Source organism: Metopolophium dirhodum, chromosome 3 (genome assembly GCF_019925205.1).
Source record: "Metopolophium dirhodum isolate CAU chromosome 3, ASM1992520v1, whole genome shotgun sequence".
Taxonomy (NCBI): domain Eukaryota; kingdom Metazoa; phylum Arthropoda; class Insecta; order Hemiptera; family Aphididae; genus Metopolophium; species Metopolophium dirhodum.
In genome coordinates, this window is record NC_083562.1 from 3,747,757 (window position 1) to 3,772,386 (window position 24,630).

The window sequence follows — 24,630 nt, forward strand, 5'->3', positions numbered from 1 at the left end:
ACTATATGCTATAATAGTGGTATGGGAGCTACAATAGAAAACTGTGAGTAGGTGTATTGGTAATTATTACATTATAGTCTATATATAAAATCTTATGCTTCCTATTTGTTTTATTTGAGTAGGTAGTTCAAATAATTACGTAGAGACTATACTACATTTCTAGTGAATTTACTGAATTACGAGTTGTCGAGAATTTCCGCTCTAAAAATTCGGGATAGGTAGGTAATAAAATAAATACATCATTAAAAAATAATTCATAATACAAGTTATTTCTTTTCATCATATATGGTTGATTGAAAAAATAAAACCAATTGATACAGTTAAGTACAATTTTATCCTCAGCCTTTAATCTACTTAAATTAAATAATAATTAAATTGATAACTTTTACATACTTACCTTATAAATTATGAATTCAGCCCTAATTCTAACTCGACAGTCCGTAAAATAGATAAAAAATTGTGCATTTAAAATTACTACTGTAAAATATATGACGTACTAGCCTAAAAAATTAAAGCAAAAAAAAAAATACTAGATTCTGAGTTTTACGATTGATTTTTTAGATTCATCTTTACGTATGTTTTTAGAACATTATACCGCGGGGTAGTATAGGTAGCAAAAAGTTTTAAATGTTTTAAAACCTGTAGCCTATATATTTTGAAATATACATACACGGAATAGTAATTAAATATTTTAAGCAAACAAGAAGATAATATAGTTAATATACATTTTGCAAAAAAGACACTGTATAAATAAAAATAATTAAAACTAATTAGGTATCCCAATTATGGTTTAAAAATATAGTAAATGTTAACGATTGATTTATTCATTTATATCCACAGTCCACTGTCGTGCACTGATACTTTGTTTATGTTTACTTATTATAATTATTTATTATTTATTCAATAATTTTAATAACATAAGCAGTGATATTCTTATATTCAAAAAAAGTATAAAAAGAAAAGTGTGCCTTAAAATACACACATAGGCAAAATCACGTGAAAACTGTCAGACCACAATATTACAGGAAGGAACGCGATTTACGAAAAAAATTTCTTGAGAAAGCATAACAAATTCGTAGTTAAATAATGAAGTTTTAAAATACAATAATCTTTGTGGAAATGTTACGTATTACAATGTAGGTACTATCCGACACCTATCACAGCAAACAACAAAAAAAAAATATTAATACATACTAATTTCTACTATTATTATTATACCTAATCTGCAAAAAAAAAAGAAAACAAACATCATTGTAAAACCAATATGTTCCAGAAATAATAAGGTATTATCAAAAAACTAGTGATGTCCCAACAAAAACACTCCGCTGGACTACAATCCATTTTATAATTTATAATTGTTTGTTATAACTTATAGACATACTTTTATAGTTTTATGAACTAAAATTACCATCGCTTATATTAATACCTACATAGAGGACATCACACAACGATATGATATTTAGTTCTTGTAAACACGATGCATCAATTTGTATGCAAATATTTTAAATGCACAATTTACTAAAATATAGAATATTTGATGATAATTTTTATTTCATCTACAGACTATATACAGCTGTTTGTTTTCAGATTTTGTTAGTTATCGAATTGGGTTGGATAATTTTAAAATGTATATTATATTAAAATCGACCAACTATTTAATTTTTAAAAGCTTATTATTGCGTATCATATTATTGTACTTATAGTTACATGCAAATGTTTTATTTAAACAAACAACATTTTTATTAAAATTAGTTTTTTAATAGAAATACCGTTCGGTTTTTTTTTTTATCAAACATGTATATTATATAATATATTATGTTTAGCATCAAATACACCGTTCAAATACAAATGTACCTATATAAATTCATATATTTTTAAAAAGTATAAAAAGAAAATCCTTCTTTACAGTACGATCTATCACTATTTTAATAAGATGCTGTATCCTATGACTATTTATTATTATTTTTTTTTTTGCGAAATTTAAGTAGAATGACTTATAAATATCCATTTATGTTATACTTCTACGATTAATAATATATAATATATGTATACCGTAATAATAGCATATATTATTGGTACTTTTAGATTTTAGATAAGTCGTATAGTATACTGTAATAATTTACTGAAATACTAGTAATTAATAATTTTTTTTCCCATTAATATTATTGAAAATAAGTAGTGTGTGAGATTCGTGAAGTTCTGTTCTTGCTGGAATCACGATGGGTTTATCTTAAATGGTTAACCATAAATCACATTCGAGACGATTTTAATTTGCCCTTTATGAAAATCACTTAATCATCTACATATATAATAATATAAAGTACACATCTGCGTACGTTTTTCCTCCTCTGGCAAAACAACGGGGAGGAGGAGACATAATAATATTATATACCTTATGTCCAAGTCCGAGCCCTGTAGGCAGTAAATTCGTCTTCTGCGCCAGTCAACCTTGGTCGTATATATAGGTATAATAATGTTCAGACGCAAGCCAATAAAGATGATTATCGGAATTCGACGGAATTTGTTAATTTGTCGGCCATCTTAACACCTGCAAAAAAATAATATTAGTGATAGCTTAAATATTTCCTGGTGCGTGCAACATAGGTATATCTGGTAATACACGACATGACGCGGTATACAGCTGGTATAATAATATATAATAGGTACGCCCATAATTTTATATTGACTACGAATTTACCTTCTATCACGTGAAACGACCATAGGACGTACAATTATTACTTTTTTATTCTTCACTCGGCGTATTGGTATGCACATTGACCAGTTATACCTATATATTATATTATATGTAATGTATATACAATGTACATGCATATTATCACAGAACCAACTAATTGCAGCCGGATTTCGATTTGACCACTTTTTTACCAAAGATGATATGAATATAAAAAATAGAATATAGGTACCTAATAATAAATAATAATAGTATATTATAGTTTAATAGGATAATATAATTTTCGATCAAACAGTTTTATATGCTTTTATTTGTTAAAATATTAATTTTTTTCGTACATACCTAGGTAATATATCTATAAAAAACATAAATATAATAAATGTTTAAATTGCCGCATAATTATTGTAGTTAACACATTCTCGCATGTACACGAGTAAACAAATGTTTCATTCGGGATATATGTATGTAAAATATTGAATTTGCCTAAGTTTAACTATGTGTTATAACATATAAGACCTGATTTCATATAAGAGATTTATATTTTTTTTTCCACTCGATTATCAATTATAACGAGTGAATTTCGTGAAGTATTATACTGATCGCTGTGTTGCATAATATTATATAACGTGCTTAACATTTCTAGTAAATACTACTGGGAGATCTGGCGGATGCGACATTGCAATATTATATTAATATTTAATTTAAAAAATGTTTAATACATTTTTTTTTCTTAAAAATCAATGATAGGTACAACTTGTTTTTATAAATAATTATACCTTATAATCAATTTCTTCAAATTCAGATTTTTGAAATTTGTAGCTGTACTTAAGGTTCATAATTTATAATTTATATTAAATACGTTTTAATAACTCAGAAACTATTTGTTTGAATTTTGATATTTTGAGATATCTATACATCAACATTTTCAAAATAATAATCTGCTTAACAATTTAATTACAGATTGGCTCTCATTTGAAGAAAAAAATTGATCTTTGAGTAGATTAAGTAGAATTATTCTTGAAATCAGAATTTGAAAAAAATTCGTTATTTAAGGGAAAATGAGGGTAGATTGGTGAATCACACGACCCTGTATGTACAACTAGATCAACTAGTTAACTAGATTATACGACATAGTCCCGAAAGGATAAAAAGTGACATAAATCATAATGGTTTATAAAACCTATAAGTCAGGGTTAACGTAATAATATTATTAACGCACCATTTTTCAAATTTAGATTTTATTTATTTGATAATTAAACGATCCTAGTGGCAATGATTAAATGAATACTTACATTGGTAAGATTAGCGAATATATAGTATAAATTACATGTGTAACCGATATAGATGAGATTCTTGACTAGCCGGCGTAACATTCTATATGGAGTGACTGGTCGTGTCCATAGGTGTTGAGGTGAGACGGAACGAGAAATAGAAATTGGTTTCTAGTGGTGTGGGGGAAGGGACATGGAAGGATACGGTGGCTAATAAATCAGGAGTATCGATAGTATCGTTAAGATGCGAGGTGATATACGCTATAGATCTTCTGAACAATTTTTAATGATGGCACAATTTATATTAGTCAAACTGAATAAAATACACTGCTGTGTTGTTGTTCACATGCACATTAACATGAGAAAGAACTCACTCTTTTCTTCCAGATAGAATTACTAGAAAGTAGTCAACCATTTCTGTCGAGATGAAATTCAAAAAAACATATCAATATAATATGCGTGTGCGAAATTCGATTTGCAGCCATTCTATCACTTTCAACGCGTGTATGACAAATATATATTATAGTGCATTTGCGAAAAGTGTTTTCGAAGATATTAGTTCGTATCATTGATAAAGCTATACTTATTATAATATATAGGGTAGCCGATATGTGCCGGATTTTCGGTTATTGCGCGGGAGCTCAGCTGGTTACCCGGAAGTCACCGCGGTGATGGTACTGCAGGTAATGGGGTGCGATGTAAAACAAAAAAATCAAAGCACCCCTTCATAATCATCATTATTATATTATTATTATTATTTCGAATTAAATCAAACGTCATACGAACGGATGCGTTCACTGATTTATGGCGTACGGTTTTTATTCTACTGCAGCTATTACGTCATTACTGTATAATATACGAGAAAATAAAAAATAAAAAAAAAAATTTTAAAAACACACTTTTCCATAAAAACATTTAAAAAAAAATTTTAAAAATTGCACTAAAAAGACAAAAATAATTCTCTGTACTTAAAAATAATGAAAAATTTATTGATGAAAAATTTAAAAGTGTGTGGTGCTCATACACTTGACATATATTCCCAGTCACTATCTTATAAACATGATTGAACAAAGAAGTGTATGTGAGACTTTCCTTGGCTTTTAAATTTTTCATCAGTAAATTTTTCATTATTTTGCTCTTATACTTGACATATACTGCCAGTCACTATCTTATAAACAGGATTGAACAAAGAAGTGTATGTGAGACTTAGCTCGGCTTTTAATGTTTTGTATGATGCACCACACACTTTTAAATTTTTCATCAATAAATTTTTCATTATTTTTAAGTACAGAGAATTATTTTTGTCTTTTTAGTGCAATTTTTAAAATTTTTTTTTAAATGTTTTTATGGAAAAGTGTGTTTTTAAAATTTTTTTTTTTATTTTTTATTTTCTACTTTTTAGTTGAAAGTAAATATTTTTATTAAACGTTTAAGAAATATGTTATCCGGTGTTTTCGGTACCTATATCAGAATACCGGTATAATGTTATTTGGTAATAATTACCGTTGTTACCATAGATATTATAATAATGGATAGGACACGCCTATACTTGCTTCGTAAGAGGTTGCGGTTTTTTTTGGGGAAGAGAGAAAGTTCAATATCTGCGAGAGATATTACGGCGACGTCGTGGGGACAATCCTTTTTTTTTTTTTGGTCCATGTCCCAAAATGACAACGGATTATTGTATTGTCATCCAAGACCAAGGTCTATACCAATTTTCAGAATTTTTCATCTTCAAAAAGTGCCTCAAATCGAGCGCGCAAGATTTGATCACAGACAGACGTGAAACCAAACTTAAGAAAAGTGTTAAAAATGTGAAATTATTATTCGTACGGCTGCAGTAGTCGCTGTAAGTATATATAGAGTGAACTGTGGACGGTTTTAATTTTCGAAATAATAAAAAATGATAGTGAAAAAAAAACCGATGATAATACATAATAATATAATATTACAATATATGAATAATTGCCAAAATGTGATAGATTATCAAATGGATTTTATAATTTCCGTTCGTGTTCTGCAGCTGTTATAGCGTGTTATTAGTTTTAACAAATGAAAAAAAAAATAGCAGGAATATAATATTATAATATTTACATTTTGTTAAACGTTAATTTATCAATTTTAACGATACACGTACCTACCTATACAATTAATAGATATTCAGAACGTCGACTATAGGTTATACATATATATTTGCGTGATAAATATCGCAGTTGTAAATAATCGCGAATAATATTTCACTGCCATTTCGTCAAACAATCATTTACAAAAATATTATGTTATTTCATAACAATATTGGTGTTTTTCCACTCGTCGCTCTGCAAAGGTCTACGTCGAAAGTAAAACATATTATTATATACGGTACAGGACATTTTCTACGAGCCAATGAGATTACACGTCTTGATGTTGAATTGATGATTGTAATAGCGCTTTTCTTTAAACTAATACCTACGCCATATTATTATTTGCAATTTAACTCGAACGATTTGTCGTTTATACGGCCACGCGGATAGTCTTGTCGTCGATACGGTTTCAAATCAATTAAAAAAGTCAATCTCTTTGCAAATAATGTCTTGTTCAAACAAAAAGCTATCTTCATGGATTCGTCTGTAAATGATGAATATACCCGCAATACATACTGTGCAAATAAATGTATAATAAAATATAACGTTTTATGAACATTATGATTTATGAAGGTATATATATATACCTACATGCTATATCGGAGACGACTTGAACCGGCACGTTCGGAATCGAAACTTTTGATATTTAATCATAAACATTTTATTTGAATTGATAGGTAATAAATAATAATATAATATAATGGATTAAATATTTGCATTCGTTTTTTAAAGTAGGTAAGTACCTATTTATTTATAACTAGAAAATTGTACTTGTGTATACAGTAAGAATATAATTGAAATTTAAATAAATCGGATTTCATTGGCAGACCTATGGATACCGGATGATTCATTTAACTTAAGACATTCATTATTTCAAAAAGTATTAATTAACCATGGTTTCATGTCGCTATAAAACAACGGGTTTTTTTGAAAAATATATATTTTTTATTCATATAATTATTTTTATGTTTTTTGTTTTTTTGAATGACAACATATAGTTTTAATTTTTTCTCCGAAAGCAAAATAATTTTCTGAGTATTTCGATACAATAAAACGAATTTAGGACGAGTAGTTAATAGTAGTTAATATGATTAGTTAGACATTTTTTAAATGTTCTTCATGAGTAGAATGGCGTGGTACGCAGTTACCCCGCAAAATGATGGTCCATTACTCCGCTAAACTTTAAATACTTATAAGTTATAACTCATAAACTACTTGCCTAAATTCAATTTGTATGTTGTAAAATACTAAGAAAATATTCTACTTTAGAATACGAAATTAAAACTATGTTGTCATTCAAAAAAGTAAAAATTAATTAGTTTAAACAATATTTAAAATAAATAATTTTTAAAAATGTTGTTTTTTAACAATTAGAAATCGTGTACATTTTTTTTAAATAATGAGTGGTTCATGATAATCACCTGGTGATATATAACTATGATACCTATTATCTAGATAATATTCTCATTCAAATGATTTTTTTTCGTCCGTGTTTATTTTACGTTTAATTTTAAGTCAGATAATAACTTAGTTATTTTTTACAATTTATTTAATAAATGACTGCGGATAACTATTATAAAATCCTATCATATTTATCGCAATTCTCAATGGTTTTAAAATAATATCACAGTTATGCGTGATATGTATTAATGTTAAATATTGAAATTATAAAATAGTATTACAAAACGCGGGTCGACCCGTATATTACCTCTATATTATGTCCACGTGCGGAGGTATGTGGTAATAGATAGGTGCCTACACTGAATATCGCATATTATTTTGAGCTGGATAAACACAGTTTAACGTTCCATATCAAGAGTAGTGTTGTATACGAACTTTTCAGTTCAGGTGACTACAAACACAAAAACAATATAACGAACTAAAAACCTTTATTCAAATTACTAAACACACACAAGTTAAAAAGAATATCACGTACACCGTAGTACTTCCGTACCACGACTCTCCGGCTTACTCTTCCTTTCGCCATGTATGTAATTTACATTTTAGTTGCCTCAGCACATTAGCTTCACTGGCCTACATTTCAAATGTATCGTCACCTATTACTTATTGTCTATGCTTAAAATTATACTAATTGTGATTTTATTACCTAATTGTTATCTTAACCTAATTTGTTGGAATGCATGATTATGCATGATACATCACTGTAGGTACTTGATATTTTTTACGCGATTTTCCTAAAAAATGTCATGTTATTGATGATATCGTTTTTCGTTGGATATAATATAGCGATAGGTATTTAAAAAAGTATATAGTATTATCGTCATAAGTTCGGACGTCGTTGTGCTCCAGGACCTGACATTTTACTCTCGGATGATCTTTTGATTTGTGGAGAATTTCTATATATCGTGAACATTATCTCAGCGGGATGTGAATGAAAGAGAGTGGACGAGAAGACATCATCCTGCACGTCGTCCACGTCAATCCGACCATTAGCCGTTTGTCGTCTTCCACCACGCGGCGTATACCGCGATAGGTTACCAGATAACGCGCTCTCCGCCGTCTATACCGTTGAGCCGATCGCTGCCGATGACCGTTATTAGTAGGAGGGTATTAGTCCGTTCATCGATACCATTAAAATTGTATCATCACATATTTTGCAACGAGTGCGCCAAGTGTTATGCGGTGAAACGGACCCGAAGACATAATTAATCGTTTCGATTCGAACGCATTTTTCATCGCGAAAAGCGTTTTTCGGATCTCGTACATAAGGCAGCAACACGCTATAGTATAAATAATAATATGCTAATATGTATTTGACGATGGCGTGCCGCTGTGTACACTGCACAAGGGGATAACATGATATTGTACAGTGGAACCTCGACGTCTCGAACGTATTTAAGGCAAATTTTCGATAACTCGAAGAAAGGCGAATGACTTGTCTTGGCCCCTTTGTATACATACAATTTTTTCTATGACTCGAATTTACGATAACCTACGTTTTTATTTGTATCCGACCGATTCAAGTCATTGAGGTTTAACTGTATATATATATATGTTTCGTATACAGTCACGAAAATGTCGATGTCTCACTGTTATTGAGGCGATTGCCTTTGAAATAGCCGAAACGCCGCCGAGCTAACGCAGTAAAGTTTTTTTGCGGTCAAATTTACTATAGTATAGCCAGTAAAGGTATAATATTGTACGACGAAGGTAATAGCACAGATTATATTAAACTTTTATATAATCTGTGGTAATATAGTTCAAAATATCATAATCGAACAATATATACACTACAGAACGCTGTGCAAATGTATGAATAAAGTCTATAAGTTGCATGTGAATTGTTTAACAGTTAACACGGTCTATCAATATTATGCCTAGAAAAATATTTTTCTGAGGATCTCGTGTATATAAAAAATAAAAATGAATATTATCGAACTTTGATATTCGTTTTTTATAGTTAATTAGTTATAATAGTACCTATTTCATAATAATTGAGTAGTACCTATTATTCACGCAATATCTTGCGTGGTACATGTTCCGCTTCTCAAATCTAATCATATAACTTTAAACGGGTATTCATTAAAAAAAACTTTAAAAGTCAATACTTATAATATGGATATAAAGAATATATTTACCGTTAAAAGAATCACTCAGAACATACTATATGTATAATAGTATATTATTATTTATGTAGGTGTACCTGCACATTTTTTTTTATCTGATTAAATATTTTTTTTTATGACTATCAGTTGGGTATTATATTTTAAGAAAATAAACAAATAAATACATGTTGATACACCTATAATGAGCTGTAATGGTCACTGTTTTAAAGTTTATACTATTACGCTGTACGCTGCATGATATCGGTACATGGACAGCTGTTGTAATTTTTGTCTTGTGATATTCAATACCTACTAAAATAATATATATATGGTTTTTCTAAAAATTACATCACGTGGTGTCGTTTAATGAATAACGATATACGATTGATAAAATTATAATTGATAATAGTTTGATTGGACTAAAATTATGTTTAGTATAATTAATCGTATAAATAATCGTGATAAAGGTCGAACTCATCGGAGTTTAAATACTTATAATAATAATATGTGTGTGTACAGCAACCCGTGCCAATTTCAATTGATCGCAGTTATTATATACATACAATTTCGTTTTCAGTCAGTCGTTGCTTGTTATTCGGTTTATCGTTGTTGTATTCGTGTTCCACATTGTTCGAAGGGTGTACGCGTAGCGATATGTACCGAAGGCTATATACGGCGCCTCTGGGCGTATTATACAATTTATACGTTTAATAGCAAATTTTAAGCGTACCACATCTCTCATAATATTTATTATACAATCTATATCGCAGTACATAAAAATATATAATAATATGCAGTTGGATTGTCAGAAACAAAATACTGCCGAAAACCGTTTGAGTATAAATTCGATAAGTTTTTTTTATTTTGTCTTAGAAAATATATTTAAAATAATATACCACCCCGATGCTTTTCGCAAAGACAATAATATTATACTCGAGTAATGTTCAAATAAAACTAAAAAAAAATGTGCATTTTCGTGCATTATATACAATGAATTCTCTCGTCCCACTTATATATATTTAAAAAACTATTATATTAAAATAAATTATTTTATAGTTGTGAGTCTTTCGTTATAACTTATAATTTACAAATCAAATATTATATATATTGATACGAGCTATAGCTATACAATCTTTAGAAAATAAGAAATGCGGTATCTATAATAATAAGACGTTTACTTACAATTTTGAAAATAGGTCAGAGCATATAATAACGCCAATCGGTGACCTCCGATCGTTATTTGCATGATTATTTGCTCGTGAACCTAATAAGGAGCATTTTCAAAATGTCTGTGTGAAAATACGTTCTTCATACCTAATTATATGCTGTCACCTAACCGTTATGCCTCTGCAATATTGACTGTTATTATAGTGCACTTTGAATTCACATCTGTGTTATTTGAAGGAATGGAAACCGTGCTAATTTAATATTTTACAATATCGTTATTATTAAGTATATTTTACAATAGTATATTTCTGTGGGTGTGACAATTTACTTTAATAAAAGAGAAAACTCGGAAAACGATTTTCGATCCCTCCCTCGATCGGTAACCCGAAGTATATACCAAGTTAATTCCAATCTTCTCGCCAAATATTCAACAAAGTATACAATGCCAACTATATAATTTATAAATAACAGTATAAATGTAACAACAATGGAAACCGAAAGAAAACACGTTGGCGCTAAAACCTAATTCAATTATTCAATCAGCTTATTATAATATTGTTGATATACCTAATATAATAACTTTTTTTTTGTTTCGAAAATTATTATTCTTATTATTATTATTTTTTAAACTACTGAGCATTAAAGAATTCACTGAATTGGCCACTGAAATGGTCCAAAAAAAACAACAAAAAAAAACGCTATTCGTTAGCCCACAACCGTTGTATCGATTCGCAGAGACATCCATACATAATGAACAGATGGGAATTGAAACTTTTCAAAGACCATTTTTTTCATGCTCAATATGCTTTAAAAATATACATACAAATATCCTATTTACATTTTTACATTTTAATAACGCATTAATATTTAAGTATTATATACACACTACACAGCGTGTGTCACGTCATATAAATTAACTTATTACTAAATATCTCAGTTCCGATGACCTCAGAATGAAATATGGTTTGATGTGACAACTAAAGGGGGGATCAAAGCACACATTTTAGAAAAACTTGACATTGAACCCGAATTTATAAGCAAACATCGCTAAATTCGATTAAGTATTAATTTTATGGGAAAACGTTAATAATAGGAAGTCGCGTTGGCGGTTTATCCAATTTTCCGCAATTCTATAAAATTTGAAACATATATTTTCTAATTTAGTTGCTACCTTAATATTATATGGGTGCCGAATACTTTTTTTATTTGAAAGATATTTGCTCAAATTTACATTTTACTTTCAATAGTGCTAGAAATATAAGTTTGAAAAATAACAAATATTGTGCATTGTTCAAATACATATTTTAGCTTCTATTATTATAATTTTGAAAATCAGGCTTTGATCCGAGTACCCGACCAGCAAAATGTTCTCTTCTTTTAAATTTAAAAAAAATGTGCTGTTCAGTGGGTTATTACAAGTGGGTCACTGTAATGGATGGTGTTAAATTTGAATTCAATGATATAATATCATTGTATAAGAAAAATGATTCTGAGCGAAAATGGTCAGTCAGCCTATGATATTACCAAGTTTTACAAACATTTTATAAATTTTTAACTACAAAAATATAATTATTAAATTATAAATTTGATGAATTTTGTCAAAATTTGAACTTTAAATGCTTATAAAAAAAAATTGTGCCTGTGTATTATTAATATTTTTCAACTGCTATTAGAACAATATATCAACAGCCTTATATTAAATTTTCACGCTTTTTTACCCAACAAATAAAATTTTATTGATATTTATAGAAAAAAAACTAAAAAAAATGGAAACTGAAAATGTCCGCAAACAGCTCAAAATAAGTCAAAATATTTGGAAAATGTTATGGTGTTTAGAAAATGCTAATGTAAACGTTCAGTCAAAATTTTATGTATCTACGGTCATTTGTTTTAGAGTGGCACCAAAAACCAAAATCGATTTTCTCAAAAACAGATTTTGCGTAAAAATTCCCGTTTTTCCTTAATTTTTCTTTTATTATTCACGCCGCATTTGAAAACTACTGGGAAATGTTTACTTTTGACCCCCAACATACCAACTATATTCACTTTCCTATCAAAAAATTACTGTTGAAGAAAATCCAAGCATTTTTACTGTCCAAAAAAGTGATGACAGACACAAAAAAAAAAAGGTGGTTAAGTGGATGTCGCTCTGCTGTACAGTAGGTTACAAGTGGGTCACTGTAATGGATGGTGTTAAATTTGAATTCAATGATATAATATCATTGTATAAGAAAAACGATTCTGAGCGAAAACGGTCAGTCAGCCTATGATATTACCAAGTATATTTGATGATATTATTGTGAATAAAGTAATTTATATATAACCTATTTACGTGGAGCCTTGTTTTACATTTTAAATCCTTAGCCATAAAAGTTAAACATTTTATACATTTTTAACCACAAAATAATTAATAAATTATAAATTTGATAAATGTTGTCAAAATTTGAACTTTAAATGCTTATAAAAAAAAATTGTGCCTATGTATTTTTAATATTTTTCAACTGCTATTAGAACGATATATCAGGAGCCTTATATTAAATTTTCACGCTTTTTTACCCAACAAATAAAAATTTATTGTTATTTATAGAAAAAAAAACTAAAAAAATTGAAAACTGACAATGTCCGTAAACAGCTCAAAAAGAGTCAAAATATTTTCAACATTTTATGGTGTATAGAAAATGCTAATATGAACATTCAGTGAAATTTTCAAGTATCTACAGTCATTTGTTTTTTAATTACAATAAAATAAGAAAATTGTTACATGAGAAATCGAGTAAATATCAAATGTTGTAAAAATATAAATTTCAGACGCTCATAAAAATTTAATTTAAGTTTCTTCTAGACATTTTTTTTTTGATAAAGGTAGACAAACTTATGAGTAATCTTATATTACATTTTCAAATCTTAGATTTAAAAAGAAAAATTTTTATGAATTTCAACTCAAAATAATTTGCTATTTTTCGTGATTTTTCCGTATTTTTTCAAGATTTGAACTTTAAACGTGTATAAAAAAAAACTGTGACTAAGGATTTTTAATTTTTTTCATCTGCCTTTGAAACAATAACCTAGGAGCCTTCTATTAAATTTTCAAGCTTTTTTACCCAACAAATAAAATTTTATTGATATTTATAGAAAAAAAATTTAAAAAAACTGAAAACTGACAATGTCCGTAAACAGTTCAAAAAAAGTCAAATTATTTTCAAAATTGTATTGTGTATAGAAAATGCAAATATAAACAACCAGTGAAAATTTCATGCATCTACGGTCATTTGTTTTAGAGTTACACCAATAACCAAAATCGATTTTGTTAAAAATCGATTTTGCGTAAAAATTCCCGTTTTTCCTTAATTTTTCTTTTGTTTTTCACATCGCTTTTGAAAACTACTGGGAAATTAAAATTTTGACCTCCCCAATGCACCAACGATATTCACTTTCCCATCGAACAAGATACTGAAGTCGAAAATCGAAGCATTATTTCGACTACTTATCGTGTACACAGACACAAAAATAAAAAAATAAAAAAAAAAATAAAAAAAAAAATAAAAAAAAAAAAAAAATAAAAAAAAAAACACACATCATTGTAAAATCAATACATTCATCGTTTCACTCAGAATCTAAAATAAAAAATAAAAAAACACGCATCATTATAAAATCAATACATTCATCGCTTCGCTGAAAATCTAAAAAAATTAACCAAATCCAATTATTTCCTGTAGGACATGTTTTTGTACTAAAAATGCACCGTCTCCGACGACCTCAAATTAAATTATTTTCAATTATGAAATAGCTGTAATTCGGTCAGCTTTAGGTTTTAGACGCGTGGATCAATGAATCAATATTAATTTTTAAAAAAATAAACCTAACCATATCATTGACGCTCCTTGTTACCCCATTATAAACCTACTCTATAGAATGTTGGTCCACCGATATTCCTCCCGTCTATATTAATTTCAATATTTATACAACAATATAATTACTCAATCAAAATTGAATTTTGATACATTGAAATAGTCAAAGAAATATCTGCAGAGATCATCTGCTTCAGAATATAAAAATTAAAATTGTATATCATAGTTCAAAAGAGTAAAAAGCTTACAAATGATAAATATCATATGATAAATAAATGGTATATAAATGGTATTAAATATATGTATGTTTTTCTAAAATTTTTCCGAAATTATGGTATTCTGTAGTTGAGTAAACTGGAGTAGCGTTTAAAAAGTTACATTTTTATTATTTACGAGCATAGAAAAATAATTAATATCAAACGCAATTTTTAATAAAATTGAATTATTTTTTAAATCAGCTTTTTATTTAAACATATTACAAAATGATTTCATGGTATGTACTAAACTTTTTTATTCGATATATTTATATTATATTATGTCAATAATATTACGCGTATATATGTAATTTATATCCAAATCCACAACCGAATTGTTTGAAGTGATTTTTTTTCGTTATTAATAAACTAATGATACATTTTAATTTATATTAAAACAAAATGTACAACGCGATGCATTGATTACACCTACATTTTTGTATTTGCTATTATTGTATCGTAATACATGTTATGATTATGCATTTATGTCTCATATATGAGTATTTGACGTTTGTCAAAATAATTTATTGGTATTGAATAACGATCACAGAAAACTTGGCGTTGGGTCAGTCCTCAAATAATAACAATATTCATATTTTAATATTATTTTCTGTAGTTCATTTTGTAAAATGGTAGATAAACAAAATTATTGATAAGTAAAAAAGTCATAAATGTGAATTTATTGTGATAATAATATTAAATTTTAAATTTATAAATTATAAATTATTATATGTAAACGTGCAAGATCCGTTCAAATAGACATAATATACTTCAACTAAAATTAATTATGTTTAAGGTTTAACTGATGAAAATAAAAACAAAATGTCTGTTTTACTTTATAGAAACGTTGTAAGTATTAGCAGTATATTTATGTATACGTTTACTGTTTTACATTACTTTACATTACGCATATAAACTAACTAGAAATACTATGTTTAATAACATAAATAAATTTAGGGCTCGGATTTAAACGTAACTACAAATTACTTAAACATTTAAAATATCTCATCTTAAACTAAAAGTTAAATAACGACTCATACATTTTGTCTGAAAAATGCCATTACACAACCATAATTAAACTCTAAAAAGAAAGGGAAAAAAATATGTAAATCGGTTTTTTTTTTATTAACAATTAAAGCAAAAGTACTTTTTGACAAATATGAATTGTTTTTTTTTCTTGAAAACTGTATATTATATTATATTATTATCATGATAAATAAACATCAGTGAATTTAAAACCAGATGGATTTCTTTAAAATTAATAAATACTAAAAAGCATAACAAACAATACCATATTCGAGAAATACAAACTAACATCGAAGAAATGTCAATACAACATATCAAAAGATGACAAAAGTATTTATATATAGATGTAAAATGAAAATTTCAAATCTCCAATATCTTTCAATAATCTTCTATAACCGTATTTATAATAGATTTATTGTTATTTCAAGAAATATGCGAATTAATATAATATTAAATAGGTATTTATATTTTTTATCGAATTAATTTATTAAGTTTTTACTTTTTATAGAATAAAAACACTTAATTTAAAAATCTTAGTTTGAAGCTGCATACAATTGTCTAAGAATTTCTAATGAATAAGTTATAACTTATAAGTATTTAAAAAACTAATAAGTGGATAATAATGGACCAACACTTATGTTATAATTAATTAACTACTCATTCGAGTTGCATTTGTGTCGACAGCCATTTATGTTATCATGTATATACTTTAATATTTTTAACGATTTTTGGGTAGTTTGCTGGGTACTTCCTGTTTCCTAACAAAAGTTATTTACATTCGAGTGGAGGTAGAAGGCTCATATGTTATTGTCACGTGCCATTTAATTCAATAGGAATTCGACAATAAAATGTAATGCGTTTCACATTATTTTCATTTCGTTGTGAAATAATAGTTGCAGTTCGGTATGAACTACAACGTTTGAATTACGACAGAATAATCGTGAAGTGAATCATGTTGGCGTTATATTAGACCTCGTATGCCATTTGAGAGAGCATATTTTTTTGGTGTTACTTCAACTTTATTTTCCGGTTAAAATTTTAAAAACAATATTGATGATAACCAGTTAACGGCATTACCTAACTGTTTTTGAAACATTTTTACAATCATATCATTAAAATAGTCACTAAAGGTAGGCCTATACATAGGCTAGGCAGAGATTTGAGTGTGTTTTAGGGTGCTTAGATCCCCAACATATTAAAAGTCCCCCCCCCCCTATAAAAAAAATAAATATTTTGTAACTAGGATTTAAGCCCCCCTGAAATTCAATAAAATCTCTTCCTATGGGCGTATATAGTTTCTATACTTCGTGTTATTAAGGAACGGTCGTGTTACACGGATCAGACCATATTATATTTGTCGTCTAGACTCTAGACGGATACGATTAATAAAACAACTTGACGAAATATCATAGTATTATGCGCATAATACAATATTTACATGTTTATGTATTATGTTTAAACGTGCAATTTATATTTTTTTTTCTAGCCTTATTGGATGAAAAGTAAAGAATATTGGAACAACAGTTTCGATGAACGTTACAAGAAACTCCACGAAGACGTTATCAATAAAAAACGACTTCCACTCAAGGTAAGTCCCGAAGAACACGTCGTACTGTTATTATACTTCAGTTTAAAGGAAACACAATAATGTCTGAAATGTTTTATTAATGTCGCCGCGTGACGAGTATGACGTTTTTCCGTATACACAAAGTGTTTTTTTATTATTACACGTGTTCTATATTTAGGGCTGAATCACTATTCACTATACAACACAGTCCGTCGTGTACCCTTCCTACTTGTAGAGGCAACTTCTGTTACCTTGTTCACCTTTTTCTCGTATAATATACCGTCCCGCTATTTCAGTCGAAAGAACTACTTTAAAAACCCCACCTCCTCCATGAATATCTGCAACTTTTTAGTAATGCCAATTTCTCAAATTTCATAGTAACGAGTATTTATATATTTTAGTTCAAATCGTTTTAAATTTCATCCTTAATAATATAATTATATAATAGGCTCGACAAACCTTATATGGGGGCCTGGTGTCGGTCGGTGGTTGGCCTCGGTCACCAACGTGTTATGAGGTCAAGAAACGGCCGACGTCGCTAGTTCCCGGACTACCCGGGTTTTCAGTGACGAATCTTCGCCGACACATACACGTGTTCCTCAATAAATTGCAACCCAACCCTCACCCCTACAAAAATTATAATGGCTATTGTTGCCAATACTTGAGATCAATAATAAAAATTAAAAAACCCTTTCACGGTTGAAATAAAATTATTCATTTCAAAATGTCTATATAATAAATTATGATAATAATAAATAATTTTTTTCAACAAATATTAAATTCATTTCATAGTAATTGTAATATAATTTATGTATAATACAATATACACTCGTTATCTTGATTAAAATTACGTTTCCTGTAAACTGTAACAACATTTTTTTTTAACGTCGGGTTATTTTTCGTACAAAAACTTCTGTGTTCACACCGTTGCACTCCTGTAGGTATTATATTCTCGTTAAATCACATCGATAAACACGACATCGCGCGCAAATAAAAGTAGGTATACGCAAGTAAATTGACTAATTATTATTATTATTAATAACCAGTGAAAATAATAGTCCCACGGCAGTCGTTTAAATAATCACGAGAGCACAATAATAGTAATTATTATTATTATTATAATGTGACGTTATTTTTGTCGACGAATTTCATATTCTTTTCGCCTGTTAATGCGCCCATAAACCCAAATAATTGCACGAAAGTTATTATTATTATTATTATTATTATTATTCACTCCAGTGACCCCGGGTCCTAGGGGGTCGTAGACTAAAGTATAATACTGCAGTTGGCCAGTGCAGGGTGTTGGGCGCGGGAGGATTGTCGGACGAGGTGTCAGGTGACCCACGAAATTGGTTATTTACTACGGCTTATTCGTTTCCGTTAATAAAAATGTCCACTTACCTCCACGCGCCCACACCGATTCACACGCCCACCCACTCTCACCACGGCATACCTTTGCAGCTCGACCGATGTAATGCACGCGCAGCCCGCAGCGGGGTAAAACAAATTACAGCCGCCGTACGAGAAGTTAATTCGGGTAGAGTCCGCGGCGGCGGCGGCGGCGGCGGCGGCGAGACTGCGCAAATATTTTATGTTTTTTATTTTCATTTTCCCCGACGTACTATACATATATTATATGTACCTAGCTACCTTGCCGCCAACTCGTACGAAATTATTCCTTCCGTCGTCACGTTTCGTTTTCCGGTAATAGGATTTACTGGTCCGACACGATATATTATATAACGCCGCAGCGCGCGTGGAAGTCAACTACGAAAATATTTCATACGCGTACCTTGCCCACACATATGTTCAACGTACGCATTTATATATATAAGTAAACTTGCGTGTAGTCTGCTGCAAAGGCACAGGAAATAATTTAAACGGGAACATATTATATAATATGGTACAACACACGCGTATACAGTTTATTGTATATATATAATATGTGTGTGTGTGCATGTGTGGTCGCCATTTGGGGGTCGGGGTGAGGAGGACTGCACGTCTTATAATGTCTAAAACTACAGCAAAACTTCTTTTTCATTTCTTCGGAAATAATATTAATCATATAGTACGGCGGTTCTATCGTATCATTCTGCTGTAGCCTGAGAGACTGTTAAATCACTGTGACATTTGTTCCGACAAAAATACAATTTTTAAGTGCGGTCTCGTACGAAACCTTATAATGTTTCATAATATTATATAACTAGCTGGCCACAAGCAAACTATACTGGCCACAATATAATACTACTGTCTACTACTATAGTTTATTTTTTTCGGTAACAAATAGTTTATTGAAACCCGTCATTAAGTGTTTGGCTCTCATCCTGTTCGCCGTCCGTTTACACGTCATATATACATAGTACATACAGAGATGGACGCCACATCGAGAACTGTCGTATGCCAACAGTCGTATGCCAATAACGAGGGTCGATCCATTATAGATGTTCTGGATTTGGCAGTTGACCTCAAGAACACAGCCGCGGTCAAGTCATCGTTACTGCACAGCGGACACGCCGCAAAGAAGAGTACCCGGTCGTCACCGGAATTGAGAATAATTAACTCACCCGTGTACCAGCAGGACGTAGTTATAGTTGCACCATCATCGGAGCCTGCTGCAACTTTTTGTGTGATATCAAAGACGGACGCACCCGGGGAAATCTCATTGATTGACGCGCTGGACCTGGCAGTCGATCGTAGGATCTCTCCCACGCCTGTCCTGCAGCTACCGATACGGCGGCGTGAACATTTCCGGTCGTCTATTGAGCTGCAAATCCAGTCGCCCGTGTACGGTGGCGTGAAGTCTGACCCGCCGGTACCCACGGAATTCCCGGAAAACCCTGCAGCGCGGTCTGTTGGTCGGCGGAGGTCTGCGTGGAAGAGAACGAAAAGATTCGTTTGGAAATCCTTGGTGAACGTGGCACGCAGGGTTTGCATCTGTCAAACCCTCGTGGACATAGAATAATGTTCACCAAGTTTTCCCCTTCCATCACCGTTGTACGCCACAGTGGTACCTGCAGCAGTTTCCGCCGTCAGCCGCCCGTCAACCTGCAGTTTTCGGCGTACCGCATGATGGTGCCAGGCCGGTCGAAACGCACCACCTGTTGTTTCCGCCGGACAATTATTCGTCCGACACCGTTAAATTACTATAAAAATAGCTTTAACCTAACCTAATTATTGTGCGCGTTCGCCAGTAGTCCGTCCGACGTTTTTCGCCCCTGCTTTTAGGTCCGTTCGTGCACGCTGTTTTTCGCATACGTACTTTGTATTACATTGTACACTGCCGTTCTCCGCCGCGTGTTTAGTTTGTCGGGCTCCGTTATTTCTTCGAATAAATATTAAATTGTATTAGTTCTCGGTGCCTGATTTTTTTTATATGTTAGTTTTGCACAGCTTTCGGCTCCTTTTCGCTTCGTTTTTTCTTGCAGCTAAGTCAGCGTCTTTATGTTCCTGTTGCAGCACTCTCAAACCACGTTGTACCTATGTGATTTAGTGAATATCGTTTAGTAATTATCGTTCATTGCAATATTGCATTATAGTTTGCCCTCATTAAATTTGTCTTTTCTCCAGTTAATATGGCGGTCAAATTTACCGGCTATATTGTTATAAATTATGTTCCAAATTATGTTTTATTGTGAATTGTTATATGGGACTGCTGTCTAAAAATTATGTATTGTTATATGAGACTGCTGTCTAAAAACCATGTATTATATGAAACTGCGCATTATGATTCTACACATTATGTATTATTAAATGAGACTGTTGTCTAAAAATTATGTATTGTTATATGAGACTGCTGTCTAAAAACCATGTATTATATGAGACTGCGCATTATGATTCTACACATTATGTATTATTAAATGTTGTATTATTAAATGTATTTAATCTAAAAATTATGTATCATTGTATGAAACTGTTGTAAATATATATTTAGCCATGAATTTATTATTGTTTATTTGTTCATGGTAATACGCACAAAGTTTTGTGTTTCGTTTTGTGTAGCTAGCGCCCTAGCGGGTACATCATATTATTATACCACGGTATAAGTACTGGCATTGACTTTTTATTGATTTGTTTTTTTTTTTTTATTAAAGAAGATTTTTATTATATTATGTTATTAACAAAAAATGATACAAAGTATTAAGGGAAATAATAAAAATTACCTACACCTTTAAGCTAAGCTTGTGGTGGATGAAGCGAGTCACGTGTTTGAATTAAACTACACAATTAAATAAATGATAATACGAATAATAAGAACAAAAGAAAAAATATACAAATGTTTCTTATACTAGATTTTGTAATACCGAATCATAAACATAATCACTGACTTATTTCACTAAATAAAACATTTCTTGATGTTGGTATTATCAATAAAAATATTTCTTTTCACATCTATTAGCAAAGATTTAAAATTAACAGGGCCCAGATAGTTAACGAACTTTTGTACAAAACTCGTTTTTGTATATTATTCTACTTTAATATTAAATTATCTTACTTCCCCGATGGGCTTATTATTTTGTTCAATAAAGAAACAACACATTATGTGTGCGCTCACATCGATATGCAATAATTGAAGTAAATAAAACAGTAAGTTCATTATTCGTATATTATTATATGACTGAACTGGACGCCCACGTGAGAACTCCAAAATTCCAGCAGTCTTATAATGCCATTGAAAGTCGATCTACAGTGAACTCTGGATTTCACCGTCGTTAACCCTTTGTCGACCGACGGTACTTTTGAGTACCACATTACTAATAAATGTATATTAAATAATACGATGCATTTATCTTTTTTGTGACCCGTCGGTACGCACGAGTACCTCTTTAGCTACAAGATAAAAAATAGAACTATGGTCCAAATTTAGAAATATAACTGTGTAATTAGATGTCAAAGTAAACAATGTACACGAAAATTCTTAGAACCAAACATGCCCACATCAGGCTGGGTTTTAAACTCGTACAAAAGCTATTTTTAGCATTCTTATCCGCTAGAATTGTTTGCAATTATTGTGTCTAGTTTATAAATATTATTATAGCTCTAAGTGAAACTCTGGGAAAGTTGGACTCGCTGAGAGTGGGTACCAATTTTGGAATATAAAAGTCGCAAAGGCTGTAAGACGAAAGTTTAGGATTTGTGATAAGGATTAGTGATATGGATTGGAGATAAGGCTTGGCGCTTTGGCGGGAATGTTTAAAAGTTTGAGCGTCTAGCAATCCGTCACGAACGTTGTAAATGGATAGGCTGGATACGATATCCAGGATCATCTCCCGTTTCTCCGCTGCTTTTGGTTGTTAAAATTGTTAAAAAGTGTAGAGTCGATAGGTTTATTTGATTGTCTAGCTATCAGTCATAAAATCACATAGGTAGGCGATCCGACTGCGTCGGATCGCGGACTATATCGAAGCGTATATCACCAGGTATGCAATCCACCTGCGGTGGATTGTGGACCCCGTTAGTTGCGTAGATAGGTGAATAATCGAAAAAATAGTTGGACCCCTTGACCGTGTTAGTTGTAAGTGAGTACCGATTTTGGAGACACATTAGAATTATAAATGTTGCACTTAAGCATGTAGAAGGTGATAAGAATTTCTGTATGGCCTGGCTCTTCGGCGGTCTCGTTTCGAAGGTGGGAACGTTTGAAAGTCAAGATTCAGTGTCTAGAAATCTCCCATGGCCCATGAAAACCGGCAATTCAATGATAATACTATCCCCCAGCGTATGTCTGGTGCTTTTTTTGTACGTGTAAGAAAATGTTAATTCAAAAATCTGCATGTTAGAGTGTCCAGCAAATCAGTCATTACCCATCTAAGACAAAACAAAAATAAGCAATCCACCTGCGGCGGATAAAGTGGTATGTGCCATCGCATGTCTGGTGCTCTTTCTTATGTAAAAAGTGTAAAGTCAAAACCCGAGTTGGATTGTCTAGCAAGTCAGTCATCTCAAGTCAAAATCGATTAACATCCAATTAGCCACCTAGGTAGGCAATCCGAATTCGTCGGATCGCGGATAATGTGCTACAGTATATAAAGTAGGCAATCCACCTGCGGTGGATTGCAGACCCGACGTTGGGCGGCTATAAGTGAAAACCCTATTACACAACTTACGAAATAATTTACGAAAAATACAAACTATAACTATACAATATAAATACAAACAAATATAATATATTGTACCTATTTATTATAATTCATAAAAAAAATAACATATAGATACATAATATTATATTAACCAATACAATACATATAAACATGTACCTGTAATGTATATATAATTATATCAAAAAAAAAAAAAATGTAAAAACCTGCATGTTTAAGTGTTAAGCAAGTCAGTCAGCACCGTCTAAGACGAAATCAAAATGAGCAATCCGTCTACTGCGGATAGAATGGTAGGTATGTGCCGTCACATGTCCGGTGCTTTTTCTTATGTAAAATGTGTAAAGTCGAAACCGTGTTGGAGTGTCTAGAAAGTCAGTCATATCAAGTCAAAATCTATTAACTTTAAAGTTCGTCAGCTAGGTTGGCTATCCGACTTGGTTAGGTTAGTTACAATGTGCTGCAGAAAATAAGTCTAGTATGTCTAGCTGCTATAAGTGAAGAGAAAAAATAGTATTTTCCATAAACCCAATCACACAACATTCGAAATAACTTACGAAAAATAAGTATGATTATTAGTATAATTAGTATGATATAATAACAATGACAATTTAAAGAAAATAATATGTGTTGAATTCCCAATAATTTAAATAACATATAGGTACATAATATACAATATACAGTCATATAATGTAAAATTAACATGTATATTATTATATTATTTATGAAATTATAACGTGAAAAAAAATGCAAAAAAGTCAATTTACGGGCGGCCGTGCCTTTGAATACACGGTACAGTCGGTTGCCGCCCGAACAGAGCTACGACGGTTTCGAACCCGGACCTACCTATCATCCTATGTTTGGGGAACCTACGCCTAACCTATCGAGCCATAGTTTGTGATGCAAATCACGGTCAAAACTTCAACAATTAAGCTGTGTGTCTACGGAGCGACGTAAACCAATATATCCGATATACATCGATGTAATCGTATATAATTCTATGTATCATAATTCTACACACTGT

At 30.7% G+C, this 24,630-nt stretch overlaps 1 protein-coding gene across 1 annotated transcript in view; it reads left to right on the top strand.

Annotated features, from left to right (window-relative positions):
* LOC132941209 (alpha-mannosidase 2) overlaps window positions 1-24,630 on the top strand; it is a 188,592-nt gene that overhangs the window by 42,063 nt on the left and 121,899 nt on the right. The window contains exon 2 of the mRNA XM_061009151.1: window positions 17,434-17,535. Coding sequence (XP_060865134.1) covers window positions 17,434-17,535 — 102 coding nt within the window. The remainder of the gene's footprint in view (window positions 1-17,433; window positions 17,536-24,630) is intronic.